The following is a 27,308-nucleotide window of genomic DNA, read 5'->3' as shown; positions in this document are numbered from 1 at the left end:
CCTACAAGTCTTCCTAGAAGACTTGGAATACAGGGCAAACATACCAGGGCATCATCAGCTCAATACTGAGGCAGGAAGGGGGCAGAGTGCCAGAAAGCTTGTGTCAGAATCACTGACTCCAGAGGTGCTGCCTTTAAAAAAGATCACTACTACAGAATATCTGGGTAACCAGGAGAATTAACCCACTCACACACCAGAATCTATACTCTGCTGGGCAGGGAAGAGGCAGCAGCCTTTTGGAGTAAGCCTCTCAGGAAGGGGTCTAGAAAAGCAGCCTTTGATGGCAAAGTGTAGAGTTGGTCGTCTACAGGAAGGCAGCTTCTGGAGCCCTGGGCACCCCCACAGTACAAACTCACATGATCTTTTACAAAGGAAGCAGGAGGCAAGGCAAGAAGCAAATCAGAACTTGCTACTTTAATCGCTAACTGGCGCCATCTTCTGAGAACCACACTTCCGTTAAGGTGGCTGCCAATTATTCCTCTGCAAATTCTGTTTTGATTAGATCTCTATTTGGAAATAGGGAGTCAGGGTACTTACAGTCTCTTCTGTGCTTTCCATGGGAGGGAAGCCATGCAGGTGGGTCTCCAAGCCCCACCCCAGCCTGACCTATGTTTACCATTTCTACTAGGCTAGCTTCAGCATCTTGAGTTCCCACAAAAGCTTCTCTTTGAGGGAAGAATTTCACCAGATGAGATGATCATTATATTCCCTCTCCAAGTATAAACTCCATGGCTCTATGGTTCTCTTACCAAAAGCACAAAGATAAAAATCATGCTGGGGAGCTTTTGAAAATTTGGCTTCAAGTGTATACAGATGTTTCTCACCAGTGTCTGCCTGAGATGTCTCTTAGAGTCTTGAGCCAAATCCCTTTAAGGGCCACCACACCTGGTCTCTTATCCAATTGCACGGCATCTCCTCTGGTTCTACCAAGCCAACGCTCATGCTAAGTGTTGCTGCAGTATCTCACTGCACCATCTTGGCATGTTCTTTCCCCATCACCTCTGCTGTTTTCAAATCACACTCCTGTTCTTAAGCTAATCTCAAACAGCTGCCTCCCCCAGAGAGCCTTTTTTCCTGCACTTTTGAACCTATGATCTCCACTGCTTTTTGAGCTCCCCTATTGGTTACTGTTTGTATGGACTGGACTGCATTATAACTACACCATGACAATCGAGGCCCTCCTAAGGCTCTATTCCATATGCCCGAAGAGCTTACCACGATACTGAACTCTGAACTAAGACTCCTGGTACACGGGTAGCAGACATTCTTAATTTACTCAACAAAGGCTAGTCTGTATATGTATAACCTCTCTCCTTCTCCAATCAAAGAAAATTAGCCTTTAAACCTTACCCAGCCTGTAAAGAAGTCTCTTTTCTCCTAAAACACTTCCTTGACTCCTGCACCCCCACAAGCTAGCATTTATCCCATCCCAGCTCTACTGTGATTCATTTCAGCCCTTTATTAAATTCTTACTTGCTTATGGTTAATCTGTTCCTGTCTTGGTCAGATGATTTCATTTTCAAAGATATTTATTTCTTATTTTATGTAGATGGGTACTTTGCCTGTATGTATGCATGTCTGTGTACCACGTGCATGCCTGGTGCCTGCAGAGGCCAAAAAAGGGCATCAGATCCCCTGGGACTGGAGTTACAAATAGTTGTGAGCCGCCAGTGCTGAAAACCAAACCCAGGTACTCTGCAAGAATAGCAAGTGGTCTGAAATCATTGGGCCACCTCTTTAGCATCCCCACCTGGTTTTTAAAACAGGGACAGTATCTTTCACCATATTTATATTTTGGCTTTTTGAGACAGAGTCTCCCTATGCAACCTAGGCTAGCCTTGACTTGCAGTAATCCTCCTGCCCCAGGCCCCTGAGTGCTGGAATTACAAGAGCACAATTGTGCCCTAGAAATATCAATCATTTTATATTCTCTACCATGCTACTTCCTGTGAATTGTGATTGAATTTAGTTCACTGGAAATGGCTCAAATGAAGGTACTGGTTTATCCAAGAGATAGGACTTGATGTTAAAAGAAAAAAAAATCTATTGTACCAGGGCCCTACATAGTGCTATGAAAATGCAAATCATATCATGACAATACTCTCAAAGCCTTCTAACAGCAACCCTCTCATTGTCCCAGGGCCAACAGCTACAAGCAGAGGATTATTTCTGAGCCTTCTATCCCATTCATTACTAACTCCAGGTTGGGGTTGTGGATTTCTTCGTTAAAAGCATAAAGCATCAGCAGCTGGGGACTGACTGCCTGGTGTACAATTGTGTAAAAGTACTGTCCTTCACTTTCCAATATGATAGGAAGCTCTGATCCTGTGCACTGTGATTCAAGGCTCACTTCAACATACTAATCACATCTGACTGCTTTTACCCAGACCAGCCTGCTGTCAACAACAAACTCTTCCTGCATCTTCAAACTTCACTTCTTAAGCAGCTTGTTCCTTGTTGCATTTGCAAAACAAGTATTTAATGAAGGAGATGTTTTGCACATTGTCCCATGGGTTTGGGTTGAAATGTAACTTCATGCTTCTTTCTGTTGTTTTAAAAATATAAACAGGATCTAGTCTCAAGGTTTCATGGCCTTAAACATTCCTGAAATGTCTGAAAGGTTCTAAAATACACCCATTCCGTTCCTCTCACTACACAATTCTTCACCAGGTTGAAGATGACTTCAAATAAGCTGAGTTGGAGAATGAAAGAAGTTTCTTCCCCCACAAAATCTCAGAGCTGAGAGTTAAGTAGTGATTATATCCATACTCATTTTGTCCTCTCTGTCTCTCAAATGTAGAAAAGAGGGACTTCTGGAGAAACCTTCCAGACAAAAAAAGGACAGGACAGAAAAAAATAGAGAGGAGGGGAAGAAAAAAGAAAAAAGGAAAGGAAAGGAAAGCAATAGCTCGAACTCCCCCAGCCCCACACAAAAGCAAGACACTGGCCAGCTGGTGCCTGCGCATTTGCTATGTGACCAGGCAGCCTTGTTGAAACCCGTGTTCCTTCAAGTCTTGGCAGGGACCACAAATGATAGCCTTACAATGCCCCATGATTAACGAAATATGACAACCCTTCTGGGCTGGATGCCTATCAGGGGCATGGAGGTGAGACAGTAAGCTCCGGCATGGTTGAGGGCTGACACCACACTGTTTCTCAGGCCACTGCAAAAGAGGGAGTTATTTCCCGAGGAGGATAGCAGTCCAGAAGACAGAAGACTGGGGAGGGGCTGGGGACAGTGGGAAAGAATCAGACCTAAGCCCATTCTTTCTGCCCTGGAAGTATAGTCTCTTGTGTGAATAAATCTGGTGGTTAGAAAAGAAATGCTGTCTTCAGCTGTTGTAGCAAATGGAATTCTAGAGCAGAATTCTGTAGCTGGCCACAGACCCCTGGGGAAAGAACTGGGGGTTGCCACACACAAGCAAGCCTCAGCCTTGTCTCTCTAAGCATATTTTACTGACATGATTAAATCCATAGGCCCTAAAGGAGCACAACACACAACTTAGTAGGGACTAGTAAGGAAGAGTACACAGGGTGAGTGAGAGGAGCACTGAAGGGAAGACGACCAGGAAGTGGATCAATGCTACAGCTCAGAGTTTGCAAGTCACAGCTGGCTAGAGGGATCAGTTATGAGAGTAGCTCTTCAGCAAACACAAGCTCTCCTGTACTTATGCCCTTCACTGACACAGTTTTACTTAAAAACTCATCCCCAAGGTGACTTTCTTAATAACCTTGAGACCTATTCTTGTATTCCCAAGAGCCGGTTTTCCTCACCAGACTATCAGACTGTTATTTTACAAAATGATAAATACTCAGTTGCATGCCAGGAAAGCACTGGTCTTACCCCAGGCACTGAGGCCACAGGAATGACTGCCTGGACCAAGGAATATAACTTTCCCATACTGTCCTGGTGCTACACAAACCCTGATGTTTGGAGAGAATATAGGCCTAATGCCTTTGGTAGTCTTGAGTCTGCTCCTGTAACTCCAAGCTTCTGCCCTCGAGAATGAGGCCAAGAAAGCGAGAACATTTCTAACTGGGGATTAGATAATTATAGTAGCCGATGTCCTAGCCTTTGCTACATAAAATATGAATTATGTCCCAGGGGCAACAACAGTGGTCTCACCTGCAGCTGGCCAAGAATTTAGGCTCCCAGGTCCCACCCTGAGTTAGTGAATGAGAGCCTTCATTCTAACAAATGATTTCTGTGCATGCTTTTGTTCTGAGCTCTATTCTAGACAATGCTTAAGTCCCTAAATCCCCAACATAACAAACAATGTCTGGACACATGGAGGCAGCAAGGCCCGGGAAAAAGCTTGGCAAGGACTTGGAAGCTGAGTCCTCAACAAATGTTAGTAGTTTTCAGTGGGGTCCACTCCTGGTCAGCTGTGTGAATGGATGGGGTTCCCTGACCCCTATGGGCTGCAGTTCTCCATACAAACAGGGCTGGGGAGTGAAGTCGCACACGAGTCCGTTTTAAGAAATAGTTGTAATGCTTAATGCAGTCTGGCACATGGCTTGCCTAGAAAAGCCTGGCGAATGAAGTGATCTAAGAACAGTCTATTCTGCTTCAGCCACACCTTAAGAGATAAAATTGTGACCCGAGCTTCCAGGACGAGCACTAGGCTTAAACGGACTTGGGAAAGCAAAGGCATGAAATATCTAAAGCAGAGTTTCTCAGGGTGGAATTGACAATGATAGGTTTTAAAATCTTTTCAGGTGATTCTAGCTTGTTCTAGCTTGAGCATTAGGAACTATTGTTTGGAACAAAAACTTAATACCAGCCAACCTGGCATTTGATTAGTGCTAAGTCCAAGAGTCACAGACTCCTGTAGGGATCCTAAGGGGAGAAGTGGCCAGGTGAGGATGGCAGTGGTGCAGGCAAAGCTTGCTCTATTAGGAGAGATAATCAGAGTGGTAGTGCACCGCTGACACTCCAGGTGTGGGAAGGCTCTGGCTAGATGATGGGCGTGAGCTTGAGGCTGGCCTAGGCTGAAAAGCAAGACTCTGTTACAAAGCAAAATTAAAACAATCGCAGGGGACGGGGGCGGGGGGGGGGGGAGAGAAGGAGAGATAAATAGATAGATAGAATATGAATAAGAGAGAATGAGATTGAACATGCAAACGAGCACATACAGAGAGAAATAAAGCACACAGATCATTTACAGGATCGGAACAAGTTGTTAGTTTGGTTCCCGACACTGGTGGCAAAGAGTGCCTAATATGCCCAGGCCTTAGTGGCACCCTTCGAAAGCCCAAGGAAAGAATCTTTATTAGGCAGATACCCAATGTTAAAGTGTGTCAGTGACTATGTTATAACATTAAGGTATAAATTGAAAACCTATGTATACTTGTTTGACTTATCTTTAAACTTATGCTAAACTAAACTGGTGTCATGCATAGTGTGTCTCCACAGGAAAGCTGGTTTTCTAGTACCAAGAGAGTTTTGAGATGAACTCATGGATTCATATATATTAATTGCTTTATCTAGAGCTTAATACAAAATAGGCGTTCCAAAAATAAGTTTTAAAAAAATCTTCAGCTTTTGGTGGAAGAGGAACTCAAACTGCATGGCAGCTGTACTGAAACCTTTAAATGCTGTAGTACTTAAGAGACTTACTCTACTTTAGAAATCAAAGCCAAGGCCAGAATTACAAACTACGCACACAGAGGCACACATACAGACTTTTCACTAGAACATTATTTATGACATTAAAAAGTAGAGCAATGAAGCCATAGTGGTGCAAGCTCCTTTAATCCCAGCACACGTGGGAACAGAGGCACGTGGATCTTAGTGAGTTTCAAGCCAGTCAGAGCTACATAGTGAGTCCCATCTCAAAAACAAAACAAAACATCAAAACAAACACCCAATCTTTTGCGCGCGCGCATACACACACACACACACATACACACGGGGTAGGGAGAGACACTTAAAGTCCATTTTTCAACAAATGGTATTTTCAAAGATTTTTTTTCCTGCCTTTTTTTTTTGGTAGAAATGGGAAGAAAAGCCCCCCGCCCCCCCCCCAGCAAAAAAAAAATTAGAACAACAATAGCCTTGAAGAAATAATGGTACAGAAAGATTTTTGGTTAGAGTATTTGCTATTTTAAAATATTTTAAGTATAGAGTCACTATTCTAACCCCAGAACTCCTTTTATCTTGTAAAACTAAAAGTCTGTGCCCATGAAACAGGAACTTGACTCTCTCCTCTGTCACATGCTGCCAGCGGCCACTCTACTTGCTGTGTCTATGAATGAGCACTCAGCCTGACACTCTTGAGGCACCGCCATGTATGGCATAGGTCAGAGCTTCCTTGCTGGCTGCGGATACAGCTGCTGGTAGAGCACTGGCCTACGATGTGCAAAGTCCTGGGTTCAATCCCTAGCACTGGGGGTGGAAACTTTTCTTTTTGGTTGTTATTATTTTATTTTTTACAATTTATTCATTATATATCCTGATTGAAGCCCCCTCCCTCAAGTCCTCCTAGTCTTTTCCCCCTCAACCCCCCCATCCCCTTCCCCTAAGTCCACTGAAAGGGGGAGTTCTCTTCCTCTGTCATCTGCCCTTAGTTTATCAAGTCTCATCAGGACTGCCTGGATCCTCTTCCTCTGTGGCCTAGCAAGGCCATATCACCAGGAGCAAGTGATCAAAGAGCAGGTATCCAAGTTTATGACAAAGGCTCCCCTTACTTGGACCCACATGGAGCGTGAGCTGCCAATTGGCTATATCTGAGCAAGGGGTTTAGGTCATCTCCACGCGTGGTCCTTGGTTGGTGCAGCAGTCTCTTCAGGACCTCTTGGGCTCAGATTTTTTTAGCTTTGTTAGTCTCCTTGTGGGGCTCCCGTCCCATCTCTGTCCTTCTACCCCCTCTCCCCCATAAGACTCCCTGCACTCTGCCCAAAGTTTGGCTGTGAGTCTCAGCATCTGCTTCAATTCCCTGTTGGGTGGAACCTTTCAGAGGACTGTAGGCTCCCATCCTGTTCCCTCTCTTCCATGGATTCTGGTGTCTATCCTGTTTGCCATTCTGAATGAGATTTAAGTATCCTCCCTAGGGTCCTCCTACAACCACTTTGGAAATCAATCTGGTGCTTTCTCAGAAAATTGGGAATAGCACTACCTCAAGATCCAACTATACCATTCCTGGGCATACACCCAAAAGACGCCCCACCATTCAACAAGGAAATTTGCTCAACTCTGTTCACAGCAGCTTTATTTGTAATAGCCAGAATCTGGAAACAACTTAGATGTCCCTCAGTGGAGGAATGGATACAGAAATTGTGACACATCTACACAATGGAACACTACTCAGCTATTAAAAACAAGAAAACCATGACATTTACAGGCAAATGGATGGAACTAGAATAGATCATCCTGAGTGAGGTAACCCAGAAAAAGAAAGACATGCATGGTATACACTCACTTATAAGCCGATATTAGCCAATAGCCGTGTAATATAGGATAGTCATACTAAACTCTACAGACCTAAAAAAGCTAAACAACAAGGAATTTTTCTTTTAAAGATGGAATAATGTCACTGAATGTGTAAACAGCATATTTTGCTTATACTGTCAGCAGTGAGTATTGCTGCTTCTGTGGTTTAGCTACCAGGAAGAGTGTTGCTATAAGCAAATATCTAAGTCTCTGCCTTCAGTGTATGTGTATATGTGTGTATGTGTGTGTATACTTAGAAAGAGACCTGTAAGATTATATACTAATTCTATTTCAATTTTTAAGGAAGTGTGATACTATCTTCCACAGCAGCCATAAAAAGTTTTAAAGAATAACAGCAAATACTTTCATATAACCAAATGAAAGAAGGAAGCTATAACTTTTATACTTAACAAAACCTTAGCTATGTAAAAAAAAAAAAAATTAGGAAAAAAGATGAAGTAACCACATTAAACTGTTAACCAAAAACAGTGGTTTCCATTGGGCTGTGGTCAGAGTAGATTTCTTTTATATATATATATATATTTTTTTTTTTTAACAAATTTTTTTCAAATTTGTACTAGAGCATGTTTTTTATATGCACTGATAGCCAAGGAAAAACATGAAAGAAGCTTAGTAAAAAAAAAAAATATATATATATATATATATATACATATACATATATATATATGTTTCCTTTTGGCCATCATATTATCCACTCCAATGAGTCTAACAGTACACAACTCATCAAGTTTTCCTTATTGGTTTGGTTTTTTGTTTTGCTTTGTTGTTTAAAACCATTTCACTGTGTAGCGCAGACTGGACCAAAATTTGCAACAGCCCTCTGGTCTCAGTCCCCCTAAGTAGTAGGATTAACAGATATATACCAACACACATGGTTTATGTCATCAAGTTTTCTAAAAGAAACATTCAATACATATTTAGTCTTTTATGACTGAAGAAAACACAAGATAACAAACCACTTCTGACAAATTTTAAGCCCAATATAACTGTAATCCCAAATCACAACCAAAGTAAATAAGGCTTTTCCTCCTCTTAGTCCTGCTTGAAAGAGCTTTTCAAAGTCTTTCCTGTCTGGGCAGGACCTGTGACTCAGCTAGGACAGCAGAGCTGCAGCTTGCAGATAGCAAGGGCAGCAGGCAGGACCACCCTTGGGGACTAGACTCCATCCTCTTGCAGCACCCTAGACAACCTTCTCAGACTTAGAGGCTCACTCTAATTCTCACTGGTCTCCTGACCTGGGCTGGCTGAGTTTTCTGCCAAGAGTTGGTAACTGTCACCCTCACAGCAGGAGAAAGATGGTGAACTGAACTGAGAAGAAAAGTCTGAGGACAGGGGAGAACGAAGGGACTTGAAGGATTAATGAGCTGATTTCCATAAAGGGTCTGACATCCTGGAATGAAGTGGCTTATAAGAGCAAAGCCTAGGCCTTTATTCAACCCACATTGCCAGCTGGCCATTTGTCATATAAAAGTCCAACAACTCCATGCATACTGCTCAACCAGCTCCTATAAATAAGTCCTTATTAATCTTGCAAAGTCAAAACACAAAGATATGACAAAAGTTTTTATGTGCTCTCAACTTCAGAGTCCAAATTTTAAAATTCAATTGATATCCATAGCTCCAAAGTTTCTTTAAGAAACCTTTTCGAACAAAAGGACAAATAAATGACACATCCCCTAAAATTCTTGAGCTTATTGGACGGAATGAAATCAATGATCGAATAAACTATAGAAGGGAAAAGGGTGTTGCTGCTAGAACTTAAACCAGCAGTTTCTTTTCCCAGCAACAGTAATTTCTCATAGGTTACACTAGAAAGAGAGTCCTCAGTGAGCCCAAGGCATACTTCTATGTCATGTGGAAGTGAACAGGAACATAAAGGGCTTCTTCAGCAGCTGAATTTGGAATACTCGGCACTGTAACATCTTCATGGCAAAGCAGGGAAGAAAAGTAAAAAAGGATTTACTTTGAGGTAACTACCATGACCCTAAATGGGTTCATCTGGGCATTCAAGTTAACTGGTATAGACAAATACCTTCCTGAGCAAGAGGCCCTCAGAGACAAGGCAGGTATGGGGTAGGCCATGGTTTCATTACCTCCATGGAGTGCTATGGTTTCCAACTCACGGCCTGTGGGTACTCCTCAGTGATATGAATAATACAGATGGCTCCTGCAAAGCCCTGGAATGTACTGTGCTTTTGCAGCAGGATTTCCTTACAAACTCTATTCTAGGCTTGAACATACCCTGATTAATGCTTATAAAAATGTATCTTGGGGAGTAAGAGGAAGCCTGGCATTAGGAGCTTCCACAGACCACCCACTGAGGGGAAAGTTCACACTTGGATAATAGAGAGTTGACTGTATTGGAAACAGAAAAGTGGCTTTCCTGTAGTCTGGGCAAGGAGGTGGAAACCCAGTGAGTGGATGTAATTCATGGCTTTGTTTTCTAGAGTAAAGCTAAGCAAATCAGAGGAAAAACTCATGACAACGAAAGGGTTGATCAGACAATAGTGACAGGGACCACAGCGGATGTTTCCTAAGGCAAGAAGGCCTTCTCCAGCTGAAGAGCAAGTGGGTAGAAGTACCATTTTGTCAGCCATCTTCAGGCACTGAGCTAAATGAAGTCCATCAAGGGCTGGCCTGTTCCTCCATCTTCTCTTTCTCAGGAAACAAGAAGGAATGGACTAAGGAAGAGGGCGGGCGATAACTTCCAGAGAGCCTAAGCAAAGGGGTAGAAACTCTGCCTTTATAGGAGCTTAAGAGCCAAAGCTTGATTCTTGTAGAGGTTATGGCTGGAAAAAGGTTTCAGCAGATAATTCCCGAAGAACCTCTACTTCCTGATGTCCAGGAATAACAGCTAGGAAGACCTCACCTGTTATAAGGCACATATGTGACCAAGTCTCTGTTCTCCCAGTAAGTTTCTTTGAGGCTAAGGGCACCAGGGCTGCATAAAAGGTAAGTGGCATGAGGCTTAGGGGAACCACTTAGCAGCTTCTATAACTTCAGTGGCACTTCAGACAGAGAGCACCCCTCAATGGCCCTGCCCAGAGTTAAGTATTACACACTGTACCAGCACACCCACCACCATGGACAGCCACCACCAGCTCCCCTCACATTCAGTTTGGCCTGCCCAGTTCCCTCTGCCTCATGGAGGCATCATTTCACATGGCCATCTGAAGTACCACTGGCCAGAGTTAACTCATACAGGGGCCTTGAAGGGGACAGTGTCCTACCAGTATCTCGGGGCCTAAACAGAGATTCTGAACACAGTGTTACAGTTTTCTCTACATATAATAAAATGGGAGACTGTTTTTACTCTTTCATCCTTTATATTCTAAATTCCAGAACTAACACTAGTAAAAAATGACAAAACAAAACAAAACAAAAAGTATCCACTCTGCTTCTGCTTACACATGCTATTCTACTACCCACCTACCCACGACAACTTTCACTTTTCTTTCCCACTCAAGTCCCACCTTCCCTTTAGTGCCTGCTCAGTCACCCAAGAACCTTTAACTTTAAGCTGCTGTGGCTTCTCAGGGTTTGTGCAGTGAAGACCAGCCAACTGCTGCCATTTGTAGCTACTATGTTTACAGGGTTGGGTACGTGGTGAGAATAAGAAACAGCTGACTGTTGAACCCTACCAATCCCCAACCCAAACTCTCAGCAATTTAGAAAAACTGTCGAGAAAATACTTTCTATACCACAATGCAAAGGTCTAAAATACCCCCAAAAGTCTGGGGGAACTCATGTGAATAACTTAAAACTCCTTACCACTAGAAACAGCAATTCTCAAGCACACCACTAACCTGACGACAGCGCCTCCTCACGTGGGGCTTTTACATACCTCAAGGCAAGCCAGAGTTTGGCTCTGAGACAAACAGTGACGTCACTCAGCTCCTGCTGAAAATCTGCATTTGTTCTGTGTCTGGGGTCTGTAACGTAGGCTTGTAACAAATGAAAAACCTGAACCAGAAAAGAGAAAAAGGAATACTCTGCTGTGAAAATGAATTTTTCATAAATGCTCAGGTCCTCTCTTTTAGATTTCCTTAAAATAGTCCCTCTTAAAGGAAACAGACTCTAGTCTCCACAGGAAAGCATGCTGAAAGCTGCAGGTTGGGGAAAATGCAGGAGGGGTGAGAAGCCCAGGATCTGGCCAAACCAGCGCTCTGGGTTACTGCCATAATTCCCCAGATTGGGGAACACTGTGACCACACAATCATCTTCCTCAAGAGCTTCTTAATAGAAACAACCTATACACTGAGCTCAGCGAAGAAGTGTAATTACCTTATGTCAGCAGTCTTACAGGAAACTAAACTCTAAGTCTTTGTATAGAAAGGAACAGTGGTTTAGTGTAAGTGGTTTAGACTCAAGTCCGGGTTCATTAGGACAGTGTGGGCTGATTCAGGAGGTAGAGCACAGCACACCTGTGCAGAAGTGGGAAGTGGGATCCATAACAACCGTCAGACTTTTCCTTGGCAGTCATAAGAAGCAGCAATCAGGTGTGACACACACTTTTGACACTTACATGGCCATTCTATGCCAGAATTAAAGCAGAAAGGACAGGTCCTGGTATCACTCAAGCATTCCTATTTAGGATGGTGGCACTGTTTGACCACACAAGCAACCCAGACCATGAGCAAATGTGTGTAGACCCCTACTCAGCAATGGTACCCATATTGTCTCTGTGAGGAGCACAAGTCTTTGAGGAAGAACGAGACTGAGGGTAGATAAAGTTTTCTGGCCTGAAAGACTCATGGCAGACAACTCCTTTGGTTGAGTTCCATCATCTACATAAGATGAGGATGAAGGAAACACAGTACAAATGAACACATTAAGAATTAAAAAAATTGTATTTTAGTATTATTTCTTTTCTGTTGTATCTTCTGCCAGGAGTGCTGGGTACAGACACATGAGCTGCCACATCTGGTTTTCTGTGGGCTCTTAAATAACCCCACATGCAAGCACTTTATTCACAGGGCCATTTCCCAGTCTTCCAAATGCTGGGATTACAAGCTTGAGTCACATGTCCAGATCCCTACTTTGAGATAAGAACTCAAGTAGTCCAGGCTGGTCTCAAACTCCCTACATAGCTGAGGCTGGCCTTGAACAGGTCCATTTCCCTGCTTCTGACCCCTGAATACCGAACTACAGGTGTATGCCCAGTGTAACTTTTTCTGAAGCAAGAGTATACAGGAGTGTGCGCTCAGCTCCTGTATGAACACTGAAACACTTTCTCTAACAAAGGACCCGTTCTTTCAGGATCACCCAATCAGATGCTGCTCCCTAACCGCAGCCTGCAGGGACCAAACCACCCGGCATAGAGCCTGGAGAACTGGGCTGGCTGGGGCTTCTGTTCCTATGTGGTGACTGCCAGAGGGAAAAATACCTCCCTCGGCCTCCATCCCCACTGTCCCGAAAGAGCTGGCAAAGTCACTGGGCCTTGCTTTCTTTTCTCCACAGCTGCACTAAACCAACCACCAGGGTTTTCATGTGTCACAGCGCTGTAATTAATCAGCAGACACCAGCAAAACACAGGACTGTGGAATTTACTTGTCAAGAGAACCGTGAGGTTTCAAATGCTTCTCATTTAGAAGCAATCACTTCAGAAATAACCCCTGGTGGATGTTTAAGCTCTGGCCTATATTTGCTCACCTTGGTTGGCAAAAACAAGACTGTTTTTGAAACGCTTGGTAGCTCTGGCTTATGAATGTCAGCCTACAGGCCCATCAATTCTGTCACTCTGGGCACACACCAGGACAACAATTGTGATCCTAGTTACTAACCAAGGACAGAGAGTGATCTGTCTGCACCTGACAAATGTCCACAGAGGTGCAGGTAGGCAACCCTGGTAGACAGAAGCAAGTTGCAGGGGTGGTGCCATACGAATCGAGCACATGTCAGAGAAACAGAGCAGAGTGGAGCAGGGAAGGAAAAGGAGACGGTGAGGCAGATAAAGGAGAGGAAAAGCTTGCACGGGAACATGGGAAATAGATTAGTATTTCTGAGAAATAGTAATGAAAATATTTGAATGCACAACCTTCCTCACACAACATTTGAAACTCTGGACTCAAGGAAAAGAAGGCAATCATTAGGTGTGAAGTTCAGATAGAAGGCCAGGGAGCTCCGGAAAGAGCCACCTGCCCTTCAGCTCTTGGGGCTGGCAGACACAAGGCCACTCTTCTGTTTCCCCATTTGTCTAAAGTGCTGGTGCAGAGTACAGTTAGGCCCAGGCCTGGAATAACTTGCAAACAGCCAGAACCAAGCATAGAGGTTAGACCTGCCAGTCCAGAAAAGGAGAATGCACAGACACACCAAAGTGCTGACAAGCACACTGCCAGTTTAGGGGGCCCATGTTTGCAACAGTATTCCAACATCCAGCCCACAAATACTTATTGAGCAAGTATTATTACTAGATAATGTCCTGGGAATTGCTAGGGACCAAATAGTCTTACTCTCTTGCAGCTTATGTTCTCCTCACAGAGAAAACCCAGCAGCCTCCCTGGTGCTGCACGGTCAATTGTCATCACCTACCTGGCTTTTCATGATCTCATGCTGGGAGTCCAGAGCATGGACTCAACAAGTGCTTCCTGCATGGAATGGATGCTGGTGTTTAGTAACTCTCACAGGACACATTCCCATGGACCCTGTACATTACAGGGTACTGGCTGTGTTCAGGGTACACACAGGGCTGAAAGACACCATTCTCCTCACACTCCCATGATTCCTGATATGATGGGGACAGCAAAGCTAAACGAATGATGAGACTCCAATCACATGGCACACACTCTGAGAGCAGACACACATGGCTATGAGCCAATGACTAGCTATGTGCATCCTTTGGTCAACTAACTTTTAAACATTTATTTATTAATTACAGTTTATATACTTTGTATCCCAGTTGTAGCCCCTTCCCTCATCCCCTCCCAATACTAGCCTCCCTCCCTTAACTCTTCCCATGTCCGTCCCCAAGTCCACTGATAGGGGAGGTCCTCCTCCCCTTTCATCTGACCCTAGCCTATCAGGTCTGGCTCTATTTTCTTCCTCTGTGGCCTGGTAAGGCTGCTCCCTCATCAGGGGGAGGTGATCAAAGAGCAGGCCAATCAGGTTATGTCAGAGACAGTCCCTGTTCCCAATACTAGGGAACCCACTTGGACACTGAGCTGCCAAGGGCAACATCTGAGCAGGAGCTCCAGGTTATCTCCACGCTTGGTCCTTGGTTGGAGTATCAGTCTCAGAAAAGACCCCTTTGCCCAGATTTTTTTGGTTCTGTTGCTCTCCCTGTGGAGCAACTGTCCCCTCCAGGTCTTTCTTCCCTTTATTTCCTAAGATTCCCTGCACTCAGTATCTGCTTCGATACCCTGCTGGGTAGCATTTTTCAGAGGACCTCTGTCCTGTTTCCTGTTTTCTCCCTCTTCCAATGTTTATCTTGTTTGCCTTTCTGAGTGAGGATTGATCATCTTACCCAGGGTCCTCCTTCTTGCTTAGCTTCTTTAGGTGTACAGATTTTAGTATATTTAGCCTATACTATATGTCTAATATACATGTATAAGTGAGTATATACCGTGTGTGTCTTTCTGCTTCTGGGATAGCTCACTCAGGATGATCTTTTCTACTTTCCACCATTTGCCTGCAAATTTCATGATTTTCTTGTTTTTAATTGCTAATTTAACGTTTGTTTCCCCTCATTAAACTGAGTAGATGGCAGTCTTCTTTTTCTTTTCAATTGTTATTACTCTAATTATGTGTGCATGTATAGGTGTGTGTGTGTGCGCGCGCGCGAGCCATGGCACTTGTGTAGAGGTCAGGGGACATATTTTGGGAATCAGTTCAGGTGATAGAACTTAAGCTGTCAAATTTGCATGGCAAACACTTTATTGGCTTGGCTGAATTATCTTGCCAGCCCAGTAGCTCCCTCTGTGAGAAATATATTCCAAGATCCTTGGTGGGTGCCTGAAACCTCTGTTAATATAAACTCTACATAACAGTATATTTTTTCCTATGTATGCATACATATGTACAAAAAGTTTAACTTTCAATCATAACAGATTGAGAATAATAATAGAAGAGAAATGACAATAATAAAACAGGTAACAATATACTGTAATAAAATTATTTAAAACTTATGAACTGTCTATTTCTAGAACTTTCTTTCCTTTTTGGTTCTTCAAGACAGAGTTTCTGTGTAGCACTGAACGTCTTGGAAATTACTCTGTAGGCCAGGCTGGCCTCAAGTTCAGAGATCTGCCTGCCTCTGCCTCCTGAGTGCTGGGACTAAAGGTGAGCGCCACCTGTTTGAACCAGTTTAATATTTTTAGACTGCAGTTGATGGTAACTGAAACTTCAGAAAGAGCCACTAATGGAAACAGAGACATTTTTGGAATAATGTTTTATCTTGTGATGAGAGAGATATATTCATCCTCTCTCTCAATACACACACCCTACCTACCTGGCACACATTACATTCCTGGTTTAAAAATGTGGGTTCTGTTGTACATACATTATCTGTTTCCTTCCTTAACTCTTATTCTGAAAATAAACTCAAAGAAGTCATCATAGAAGGATTGATATTCTTATCTGTCAAGGAAAAGAAACTTGCTGGAGTCAAGAGAAGAGTATGTAATTAGGTGAGACTGAATTTGAAGGAAATGATCCTATCACCACATGGAGAGTCACACTGCATGTAACTCCAGTTCCAGAGGATCTAATGACCCCTTCTGCCTTCTACAGGTACTAAACACACACACACACACACACACACACACACACACTCAACACATACACATTCAATTTAAAAAAAATCTTTAAAGAGTGTTTGTTTACTATTCGAAAGTGGTTGGCTAACTATAACAATGTACCACACTAGCGAAAATATTAACAGTAGAAGAAAGAAAGTTAGGGGCGAGCAGAGGAATATACATGGGAATCCTTTGTACTACCAACACAATATTTTCATAAATCTAACATTGTTTAAAGATAGTGTACTAGTTAACAAAGTATTGGGACTTCTCAGGGATAAGAAGTAGTTTTGTATGACAAAAAGATCAGCAGGGTGTGTGGGTCAGGATGAGAGAGATGGCAATGGCAACCTGGCAGAATTCACCTTGTCCTGTGGCCAGCAGAGCCCTCTTCAAAGGGAAACCTTCGGCAACAGAGCAGTAACTTGCAGGGAGATGCCAAGGGCAGGGGGAGGCTGCAGCATTCAAGGCAGGAGGCCCAGAACTACAGCAGAAGTCCTGTAAAGAGGTGATGTCTTGGAACCAGGGGCTGAACACTAATAGCCATGTAGGACTAATAGGTTACAAGGCCTACTCAGTGCATCTATAAAAACATTTAGGAGCTGGGAGACATCATACCAGCACCATCTGTATTTTCAACTTCTTTTGCAGTAAGCCGAACAAGTCACAAGTTGCCTGTGCACAGCTGGGTGCTAAGGGCTACTCTGATTTAACAAGGGGATATTAATGTCATTCATCACTGCCTTTTTTTTTTTTTTTTACCTTCGGAAAATAAAAATTAAAATGAAGTATTTACAAATTCTAAGACTGTATCAAAGGTCTGAAAGCAAAGGATAGATAGAGAGGGCATGAGTTTAAATGATCTCTCTAGGTTTCCGAGCAGGGTAGCACTCTGATTTTGTGGTACCCTCTAAACTCTAGCAGCAGTGAATAGACAGAAAGGCTCATGTGTGAAAGACCTTGGGCTGCTGAGTAGGGCGACAGCTGGGAAGAAGAAGTTGGACATCAGAAAGCTACTCTTAACTTGGGAAGCTGGGGTGCCTTTCAAGCCCAGGAGTAGAAGCGTATCCCCAGCAAGTCTGAGAATGAGGGAGGGCATCTGAATTAGTTTGGATTTAACATCTCATTTGCTGAGAGGTGTGGTGGGACATACCTATGTGATGGTTTCTCTAGTCAGTCATTTATTGTACAAAACAGCAATTCTTTTGAGTCGAGATGGAACTCTGCTAATCTATTAGCCTTGGAACGGAAGACAGTTTACCTCTAGGATAGTAGGTACCTAAAGTGGATTCAGGTGTTACCAATAGAAGAGAACAGAAGAAGAAAGCTTTGCTGCCATAAGATAATCACGCCTGATGGCCCAGCTGGCAGAGACCCTCGCCATACCAGCCTGGTGAGTTCAGAACCCAAGTCAAAGTGGAAGGAAAGAAGTGCCTCCACAAAGTCGTTCTCTGACCTTCACATGACTGCCATGGTGCCCTAGACCCCCCATATCACATATACATGCAAAAAGAAAAACAGGAAAGACAGACAGAAAGGAAGAAAGATGCCTCAGTCAGAAAGAGGCAGAACTGCTCAAAGTTGGCAGCAGCACGCCCTGCCTATCACAGGCATGGCTGGTCAGCCCTGCCCTAGGGAGGGTGGCCCCTAAAGGGGCTGCACTGAATGAGGGTCCAGGGCTCCTGTATTTTTTACACCGAAAACCAAGCCTTAATGAGATACCACATTGAGAACCTGGAAAGAGTTAGGGGGCCCCTTTACTCAGATTCGGAGGGAGGGGCCAGGCATCTATGGGAAGCCTGGGGCCCATTTGGGCAACCCAGGATCTTAAAAGCAGCTTCATAGCACGAATGCAATGCATTCTGAATAAATGTCACAGGCTTAAGAAGAGTCATGAGGCGATTCCCTGAAAAAAACTTGCGCTGCACTAGTAAAATATGTCTGGTTTATGCTGCTGGACTAAAATAGTGACTTGTGTGGGACAAGCTCAAGATGATATATGGCTGTTTGGGAATGCAATGCTGAGATGGGTTTTCTCCTTCACTGAGCATGGCTTTCAGGCCAGTTTCCCCTCTTTAAAATCAACACCAGCTGAGCTCCAGAAGCCAGCAGGCCCCAGCAGTCATGGGGCAGAGTTAGGCAGGCCTTGGAAGAGGCCAACTCTAGTAGGTCAAGAGACACTCACCTTAAAGGTCAGACCTAAAGGGCTAAGTAGATCATAATCATTGGCGAGTCCAAACTCTGATGATCGAATGCTAATTGGTTCACTTTTGCAACTGGATTTTGATAAAAATAAATAAATGGCTAAACTTCAGTCTTTCCCCCTTGCAGCACATAGACGAGGCGAACACTTGAATCTATTGCACTCAACCTCGTCTGCCTGCCTGCATCTGCCTTCCTGCTTGTCTTCTTCCTGAATCACTCTAAACCCCCAACTAAGTCAGTGCCACATTTTTCCAAGCTCAGTGTTTACACAGGATTTTATTTCGGCTGGTAAAACATCTGTATTTTTTTAGAGACTTAAATAAATGATCTATGCCAGGAATGTGTAGTATAGGGTGATGTCAGCTCCCCATCCCCCTTTTTCTCGATTCACTGGTCAGAACAGGCAAACATTGTTTCAGCCTGCAGTTGGGAATGTGAATATTTATCCTGTCGACTTAATTCATACAAACAGAACTAAAGGCAGGCAGGCAGAGGTATTTTATGGCTCTAAGTCACACTGAAGAGGGGGTGGGGGTGGCTGAGAAAACAATCTAAACTTTCTAATTCACAGAAACATGGCTCTTCACATAACTGCTGGAAGTGGATATAGTGTGTGTGCCTCGGGGGGGAGGGGGAGCGGTTGGGAAAGCCATGGAGAAGCTGGGTAACATCTCTCAGTTCCAGTCACGTAGTCAGGTTGCAGGACTGGCCTTCTGTTTTAGTCACACTGACTGGAGCGCCAGGTAAAGCGCAGTGAGCGTGTCAGGAGCATCTTTGTTGCTTGGGCTTGTTGGGCACCGGCACATGCCTATGCCGTTTGTACAGAGAGCCCAGCGAAGGGGCTCTTACTGCCAGCTGCTGTCACAGGCCTTGGAGGAGCGTGAGCTCCCGGCAACACTTGAGTTCTTAGCTAGAAGAAGGGCTTTGCCACCCGCAAGCATCCCACAACGTACTCTCTATTAGAGAGCAGGAAACATTTCAAGCGGCTGCTCTCCTAAACCTCAGCCTGTTTGTAAGACGAGAGAACACATCCCTACGAAGTTCTTGGTGTGTGTCTTCGTGGAAAAGGCCACTAATCCCCGGGAAGCTTCCTCTTTCCTGACTAGCCGGGGAACCTGTCACTGAGAATGCACCACATACCTTGAAGGACTGAAACATACACACCCATGTTCTTTCTGGGACTCTCCCATCAAGCTGCTCAAGAGCCCAAAGACCTTGGTGTATTTCCTCCAAGACTTATTTTGACACATGGCTGTCAGCTGTCCCAAAGGCAAGCATTGAAGCTAACGCCCACAAGTTAAAACTCTCTTCAAGAACTTGCTGGGCCCTGAAAGCTCAACCTACATTTCCAGTAATCAGCCTTATCTTCTTCCTCCTCTACTTCATAAGCCTATTCTGTGCCCACAAGAGATGAGCTTCCATGCTTGACAACCTATCAAATGCTGCTTGGTTCAGGCTGTCCCTTCCCACTCTTCCTTCTACTCTCTCCAAGTGGGCTATAGGAATTCTACTCAAACCACAGGGCCAACTTTAAACATTTCTGGCTTTTCATACTGAGTTCTTACCCTGCCCCAAGACTCTCACTTCCTTCTTAGTTCCCAACAGTCCTGCCACCAGCCCCTTGTACCCTCTCCTCCGCCGAGGACTGAACCCAGAGCTTCCTTATGCATGCTAGGCAAAGCTCTTTGTTACTTAAGCCACATGTCTAGTCCTTTGAACCTGTTATCAGTTATCAACATGCAACATTTTTTCCTAAAATAGAGGCCCTTGAAGCAAAGAACTGTGTCTTATTCTTTCCCACAGCTCCTTGGAGTCCCCAAGGATACAAGATTTTTGTCTGGATGAAAAAAACCTCACTAAACAGAGGGACTCATTCATTTGGAATTCTACCACTCTCACTGAGGAAGGGGGTGGGAGCTAAGTTTGAATTTGCATTTGTTTTGGATCCTCATGGTGGTGCTACAAATGTTACACTGCCATTAGGAACCTGATTCTCAGAGGCAGTGTTAAAGGGCCTGAGCTTCTAGTTGCTGGCAAAGTTTAGACGGTGATACTGAAGCTAGTCAAACTTTATCTGTTCAAACTAAAAAAATCTTTAGCTTTCATTGCTGAAAACTATGTGTAAACATTTAAACATTATAGATAATTTACAAAACCAGTCTATTTAAGTCCCCCCTTTAAGACAAAGTCTCATTCTATAGCCCAGACGGGCATAGTACTTGCTAAGTAGCTCAAAGTGGCCTCAAACTAGTTGTAATTCTCTGCCTCTGCCTCCTGAGTGCTGAGATTACTGGCATGAGTCACGATGCCTGGGAAGGACATTTAAATTTCCTATATAGGACTGGAGATAATAGTAAAGTCTGTGATATAACAAAACTTACCAAAACCCAACCAGGCAGGGGCTGGAAAGATGGCGAGATGATTAAGAGCAATGGCTGCTCTTCTAGAGGACATGGGTTCAAGTCCCAGCACCCACACGGCAGCTCACTACTATTTGTAACTCTGTCTTAAGGGATCTCTGTGCTGTCTTCTGGTCTTCTTGGCATCAGGTATGCATATGGTATACATACATACACACAGGAAAACACTCATACAAATAAATACATAAAAATAACAAGCTTCAAATATTTAGAGAGGGGAGAAAAAAAACACTTAGGAGGTGGAGGCAGGCAGATCTCTGTGAATCAGTCTGACTTACTCAGCAAAAGAATAGAGAAACAATCAACCAGTCCTTTGGAAAATACAATAATTGGATCCCTGCCTATTATCATATATGAGCTAAATTCCAAATGGAGGAAGAAAAACCAATACAAAAACGAAACAAAACAAAAGTGTAAAACTATAAAAATGCTGGGTGAAAACCGGGAAACGTTTCAGTATCTTCAGGTAAAGATGCATTTTTGCTGATGTAGTTTTTGCGTAAGGAATGAAGAAAGTTCTAACAGAATAAGGAAGGTGCAAATACAATATATCAAAATAAAAACTGGAAACTAGAAAATGTTGTTTTAATATTTTATAACTATTATTTTAATTAACTTATTTACTGCAGCAGTACTTGTGTGGATGTCAGAGGACAACTTCCAGGACTCAGTTCTCTCCTTCTACCACTGGGACTGAACTCAAGTTGTTTGGCTTGGAGTTTGGAGCTTGGAGGTAGGTATCTTTAGCAGCTGAGCCCTTTGACTGGCCTCAAACTGGAAAATTTTATAAAGCAAAAACTATAGTGATTAGTCAACAGTAAAGAAAAAACAGGATAAAAATGAATTTGCTAATTCATTTCCCATTAACAAAAATGAAAATAACTGAATTAAGTATGAGACAATTTCATAGAATTAAATGTGGTCAGAACGGCAACTGCTTTTAATCCTAGCACTTAGGGGGCAGATGCAGGCAGATGTCTGAGTTAGAGAGCAACCAGGACTTTATAGTGAGATTCTGTCTCAAATGGGGGTGAAGGGAGGCATTCAATTTCCATATTTCTTTAATTTACACACTATTAGTACTACTTTTTTTTTCATGGTGCCTTCTAGTCCAAAGGAAATATCTAATGCTTTTAATTCATTAAGTGGGTAGGTCCAATGACCCAATTAGCAATTCTGTGGCTGTTTGAAAAATAATACACACAGGCTGAAAGGACTTCTGTGTATGACTTCCTTTTCAAAGAGCCGTAATACTTACTAATGGTGTGTATGTGTCCATAACCACCTACTCCCTCGACTCCTCTTGTTGCTGGTCCATGTTATTTTCCTGTTACACTTCCTTGCTATCACAGCAGCTACCCAATATCAACTTTAAAAGACACTGCAGCATCAACAGGAGTGTGGCAAGAGCTAATGTTCCTCACTGCTACTTTGGGCTAAGAGTTCATATGTCTGACAGATGTCCAGTATCACAATACTTCTCCCCCAGATTTTAAACATCCTATGCCTTGGCAAACCCTTCGGGAACTGCAAATATTTAACAAAGAATATAAATAACATACAGATGAAATACAAATAGCCAATAAACATATGAGAAGATGTTTAATTTCATTATGGTTTAAGGAAATGCAATAACACAATGTTTTTTTCCCTCCTTTTAACAGAAGCAACAGGACTCATTACGGCATTTTCATATGTTCTTTTACTTTGTTCTTATTCATCATCTGTTTTCCTATCTTCTTCTTCCACCTCTTAGCCCCTAAACAATGTATTTTTAAGCCAAACTGATTTGATAAAGAAATTTTTTGAAAGGGTAAAACCTAATTAACTACTAGCTAAAACAAAACAAAAACCAAAACCATATGAATTCATCAATGAGTCAGAAACTGATTACCAGAGCCATGTTTTTACACATATAACATATTATAGCTTACAATAAGAGCTAGGCAAAGCAATTACACACCAAGTTTGGTAGTGGCTATCAAAATGGAAAACATACACTTTCTTCAGTCTCACAATGTCCTAGGTGTTTCTGGGTGTTTATTTTGCAGACACACTTCTAGGTGTGGAGAGAGGTATACATGTTCAAGGATGTGCTTTAGTGATATTGATCATAACAGTAAAGTTTAGAAATCACTGATACAGAACTAGCTGGGAAATCTATGGAATATTCCTCTGAGTATCATAACCAAACTGTATAGCTATTAAGACTTGCGGATTTAAATGCACTTAATTGGAAACATCTTTAAGTCATACTATTAAATAAAAAGGAAACTCTATTTTTATTGCTGTCAAATTATCAACAGTAGAGCCTGGGTTTACAAATATTCAATATTATAAATTTCTGCTATCTATCTATCTATCTATCTATCTATCAATTAATTAAATAATTTTTTGAGACAGTATTTTTCTGTGTAGTTTTGGCTGTCCTGGATCTCATTTTGTAAACTAGGCTGGTCTTGAACTTAGAGAGATCTACCTGACTCCGCTTCCCAAGTGCTGGGATTAAAGGAATGTGCCACCACTGCCTAGCTGTAAATTTCTATAGTTTATAAAAGTTTTTAGTAAGAATGTATTGCTTCTTTTAAGTTTTTTCTAAGAAGTGACCTGTGTACCTTTTGCCAAGTTTCCTGCAATACTAAAAACTTACATAATTGATCTATACAAAACCCAGAAAACTTATCTGAACATACAAGCTCATGTTTATAAGCCTGGCCTTTAGAGGTAGAGGCAGGAGATCAGGAGTGAGGTCAGCCTGGGCTCCAAAGACCTTGAATCAAAAAATCAGCCAAACAAAATAAACAAGTTCATATAAGAACACTGCTCTTATCCTTAACCAAGTGGCTAGCATTTTTACATGCCCTGTGAGTATGGTGGCCAGCTGATCCCAGGTAGCTCTGCTGAATCTAATGAGAGTGTGAATGGACCACAAAGGAAGAATGGACCACTCATGGAATCAGAAACAATGAAATCCAAATATACCTAAAAAACAACAAACACAAGGGTCACCTAATCCCTCACTCAAAACAAAACCCTGAATGCCAATTACTGAGACCGGTAGCCATGTGGCATTTTTCACTGAAAGATTAAGAAAAAAAAAAAAAAATCAAAGAAAAAGAACATGTCAAAGACTCAGAACAGAGAGGTTCTTCAGACATGCTCAAGACTGTAGCAGTGAGGCCCTCCTCTTCATCTTCTGTCTTCTTCCAGATGGCTCAAACTCAGTATTTCACTTGGCTCACTGTGAACTTGAGACTCACTATATCCCTAGGCTGACCTTGAACTTGAGATACTCCTGCCTCAGGATCCTGGGCTGACAAGTGTGTGTCCATTTACCTTGCTCCTGGACTTGTCCTTCAACTTTTTAGTTCTACACTCAGTGGTACTTGAAGAGCAGGTCAAGGGAAGGCACCAAGGGGAGAGGTGGGTAGCAGCACTCTTGAGAGCTACAGTGACTTACCTAACGCTGTCTTTTTGGCAAGCAAGACTAAAAGAACTGTATGGCTTCTATACTAATACACACTTGTTGGATTTTAAAGCAGCTGTAACATTTTCCTTGTAAAAAGAGTGTCAATCAGAGAAAACAGTTTGGCATCTAGCAGCTGGTCTTCAGGCTGATTAGTGAATACTATCCAAGCCACCCAGTTAGGGAGTTGGACAAACTGCCTTAGGAGCTCCCACAAGGCCCTTCAAGCCTGCACCTGGGCCAGAGCCAGAGGCAGCCTCCAGAGGCTGCTGGAGTCCCATGCCCCAGACAGACTTCTCTTTTTGAAAACTGAAAATGGAATTTCTTTCTTTCTTTTTTTAAAATACACTCTCTGTTGCAGCTTATTTCAAAGGTCATCAAAGTAAACAAAAGGGAAAGGCTAAATCTTTAAAATTCAAAAAGTGACAACTGTTTATAAAGTGACTGTTTATATTTTCACATGGAGGAAAGAAAAATATGATTGCTCTAAGCCCCTAGGAATGGAGATGTGGGCAGCTTCCCTTCCACCCTCCCCCAGTTTGTTTGTTCCTTTGCCACTCAGCACCTCCAGCAAAGGGAACATCTGTGGTATTCATTTTTGGGAATGCTACAAGCCTAACCAATGGCTAAAGGCTGTACAAGAAGCCCGGCAGTGTCTCATGTGGCCACTGGAGTTCTTTTATTAATAATTGTGCCTCCGCAATCCCATCAACTCTGTACATTATCTAAAATCATTACAGGCAGGCCACATTCTAAATCCTGAACCCAGTTTCATTGGAGGACACTTTCATTCTGAGGGTAGTGATTCCATGAGATCTTCCTGAAGGAAAAGGTCATCCAAATGGATCCTTGTGTGCCTCCTTTGATCCTGAGTAATCAAATTCGGCTGAGCTGACAATGAAGTCTGGATGGTCAGCATGTATGAGATTGTAAATGGATTCCAACTGGTTACTAGGCATGATGTGATAATAAGACCTGGAGGGTGTTGCAAAAATCACCTAAGTGGCACTGCTGTATGAGTTAACCAGGGAGCAATTCTCAGATTAGCATGAAAACCACCTATCTTTCCTACTTGTTCATTAAGGCTCAGTTCACCAACTCCCTCTGTGAAGTTCTTTCTAACCATGCCAGGTCATGATCACTTCCTCATCCTCTTGTCCCATATAATTTATTATCCCAACCATCCATTTGGCACCTAACAAATGCTGCCTTGATTGCTACTTGTCCATCTCCAACAGAGTCTTCCAGGAGTGAAAAAAAAGTCTGTTGGTTTGATTTTAAATTTAAGGCAGTTTCCATGTAGGCTGAGATGAGCAATACTCACAAGGTTAACTTAATTGTGTAAATGGCAAGCACACATCTGTAATCCCAGGCAAAAGGACTGCTGTGGGCACAATGCCAACCTGTGGTACACAGCAAGGTCCTGTCTCAAAAAGTTGAACAGAGAGTCTGCAAATGGGAAAGTAAGTCAGGACTGTGATGGGCAATCAGCCCATCTTCCTGGCTTGCTAACAAGTTATTTACCCCTGATCCACTTTGAGGAAATTCACAAACTTCCCTCTAAATCTTCAACTTCTGAAGCTATTATCTTGGCATTATTTGTTGAGTGAACAGCTAACGGAATAAGGACTACTAAGAAGTTATCAACCCCACCCTCACCCCCAAGCATCAGCTGTTCTGGCCTTTCCCACGGTCACTGTATTGCTGGGAGGCTATGAGGACTAACTTGGGACAGGTTTAAAGTTAGTATGGGCTTTTACATAGACGAGCCCTCTCAGCCAATTATTGGGATAGACTGCAGTGGACAAGAAGACATCCTTCTTGGTTCCCATCAGATTCATTCTGAGAAACTTTCCGCTTTGATTCAGTAGTCCTAAGTCTTCCGTGATATTACCCGTGGAACATCTGGCATTGTCTAAGGCATTTATGGTTGTCACAACCTAAAAACCACCAGCACCCAGTAGTCCAGGCCAGGGATACTGCTAAAATGCTTTAAAGACACAGCACAGCCTTTCATAACAAAGAAGTATCCAGGCCAAAATGGAAGGAGCACCGAGGCAAGCAGCTCTGGAGCACTGTTAAATCACAGGGCCAGGAGGGCCATGCTGGGGACCTAAGAAAACTGTGACTTTGAGTTTTACTGTCCTCATGTATAAAATGGAGTTCAGAAGACAACTCAGATCACGGGATGATATGAGGTCTAAAAAGTAGTTGCTATGAGAAGTACTTGTGATTATGCTTTAACAAGTGTGTCTTCCCAATCAACAAATGGCATGCAGTTTTACTTTTTCTGGGCAATTTATGACTCTTCTTGAAATAGGTATGAAGAGGAAACTGGCCACAGGACTTCCTGTCCTTCCCAGGACTGCTCCTTAGCAGTCCTTCCCTCGAGGACTCTGCTAAGTTCCCAGGACATTGTGCTTTTGGCCAATGCGTTCATCTTAGTTCCTGCCAAGTGTATGGCAGAGACACATAATGATCATCCCTTCAGTGTGTTAAGGAGTATGGGTTACAAGTTTCTTTCTTTTTTTTGTCATAGCCAAATTTTCTGCATTTTTGATTTATTATATACATAAATTTTACAGCACCATGAAAGGTGAAGTCATTCAGTCACATACACACACACACACACACACACACACCTCAAACACTGTCTGATTTCACTCATATGAAGTATTCAAAAGTAGTCAACTTATAGTCACATGAAATAGAATGGTACAAACCAGGGGCTAAGAGGCTGGAGAAGCAGGGAGCTGTTTAATGTGTGAAGAGCTTCAGGTGTACAAATTAAACAAATGTTCTGGAGATTGGCTACACAACAGCCTAAATATATTTAATATGATGGAGGTGATCACTCACAAGTGTGTAAGATGGCAAAATTTATGTGTACTTTACCGATTTACTTTTTTATTATAAACTATTCCTGGCATGCTCACATAGCGTGTCTGCAGTGACAGCTTCCTCAGAGAAACTACAGAAAGGCTATGATGGTTGAAACAGGATGGACAAGAGGAAGAAGAACAAGATGA

General features: G+C 42.9%; 1 protein-coding gene across 1 annotated transcript in view; it reads right to left on the bottom strand.

Annotated features, from left to right (window-relative positions):
* Thada (THADA armadillo repeat containing) overlaps positions 1-27,308 on the bottom strand; it is a 294,790-nt gene that overhangs the window by 82,645 nt on the left and 184,837 nt on the right. The window contains exon 30 of the mRNA XM_021652847.2: positions 11,298-11,416. Coding sequence (XP_021508522.1) covers positions 11,298-11,416 — 119 coding nt within the window. The remainder of the gene's footprint in view (positions 1-11,297; positions 11,417-27,308) is intronic.

This window comes from Meriones unguiculatus, chromosome 1 (genome assembly GCF_030254825.1).
Source record: "Meriones unguiculatus strain TT.TT164.6M chromosome 1, Bangor_MerUng_6.1, whole genome shotgun sequence".
NCBI classification, from domain to species: domain Eukaryota; kingdom Metazoa; phylum Chordata; class Mammalia; order Rodentia; family Muridae; genus Meriones; species Meriones unguiculatus.
The sequence above is the reverse complement of the archived record's forward strand: the minus strand, read 5'-3'. Positions and strand labels throughout refer to the sequence as shown.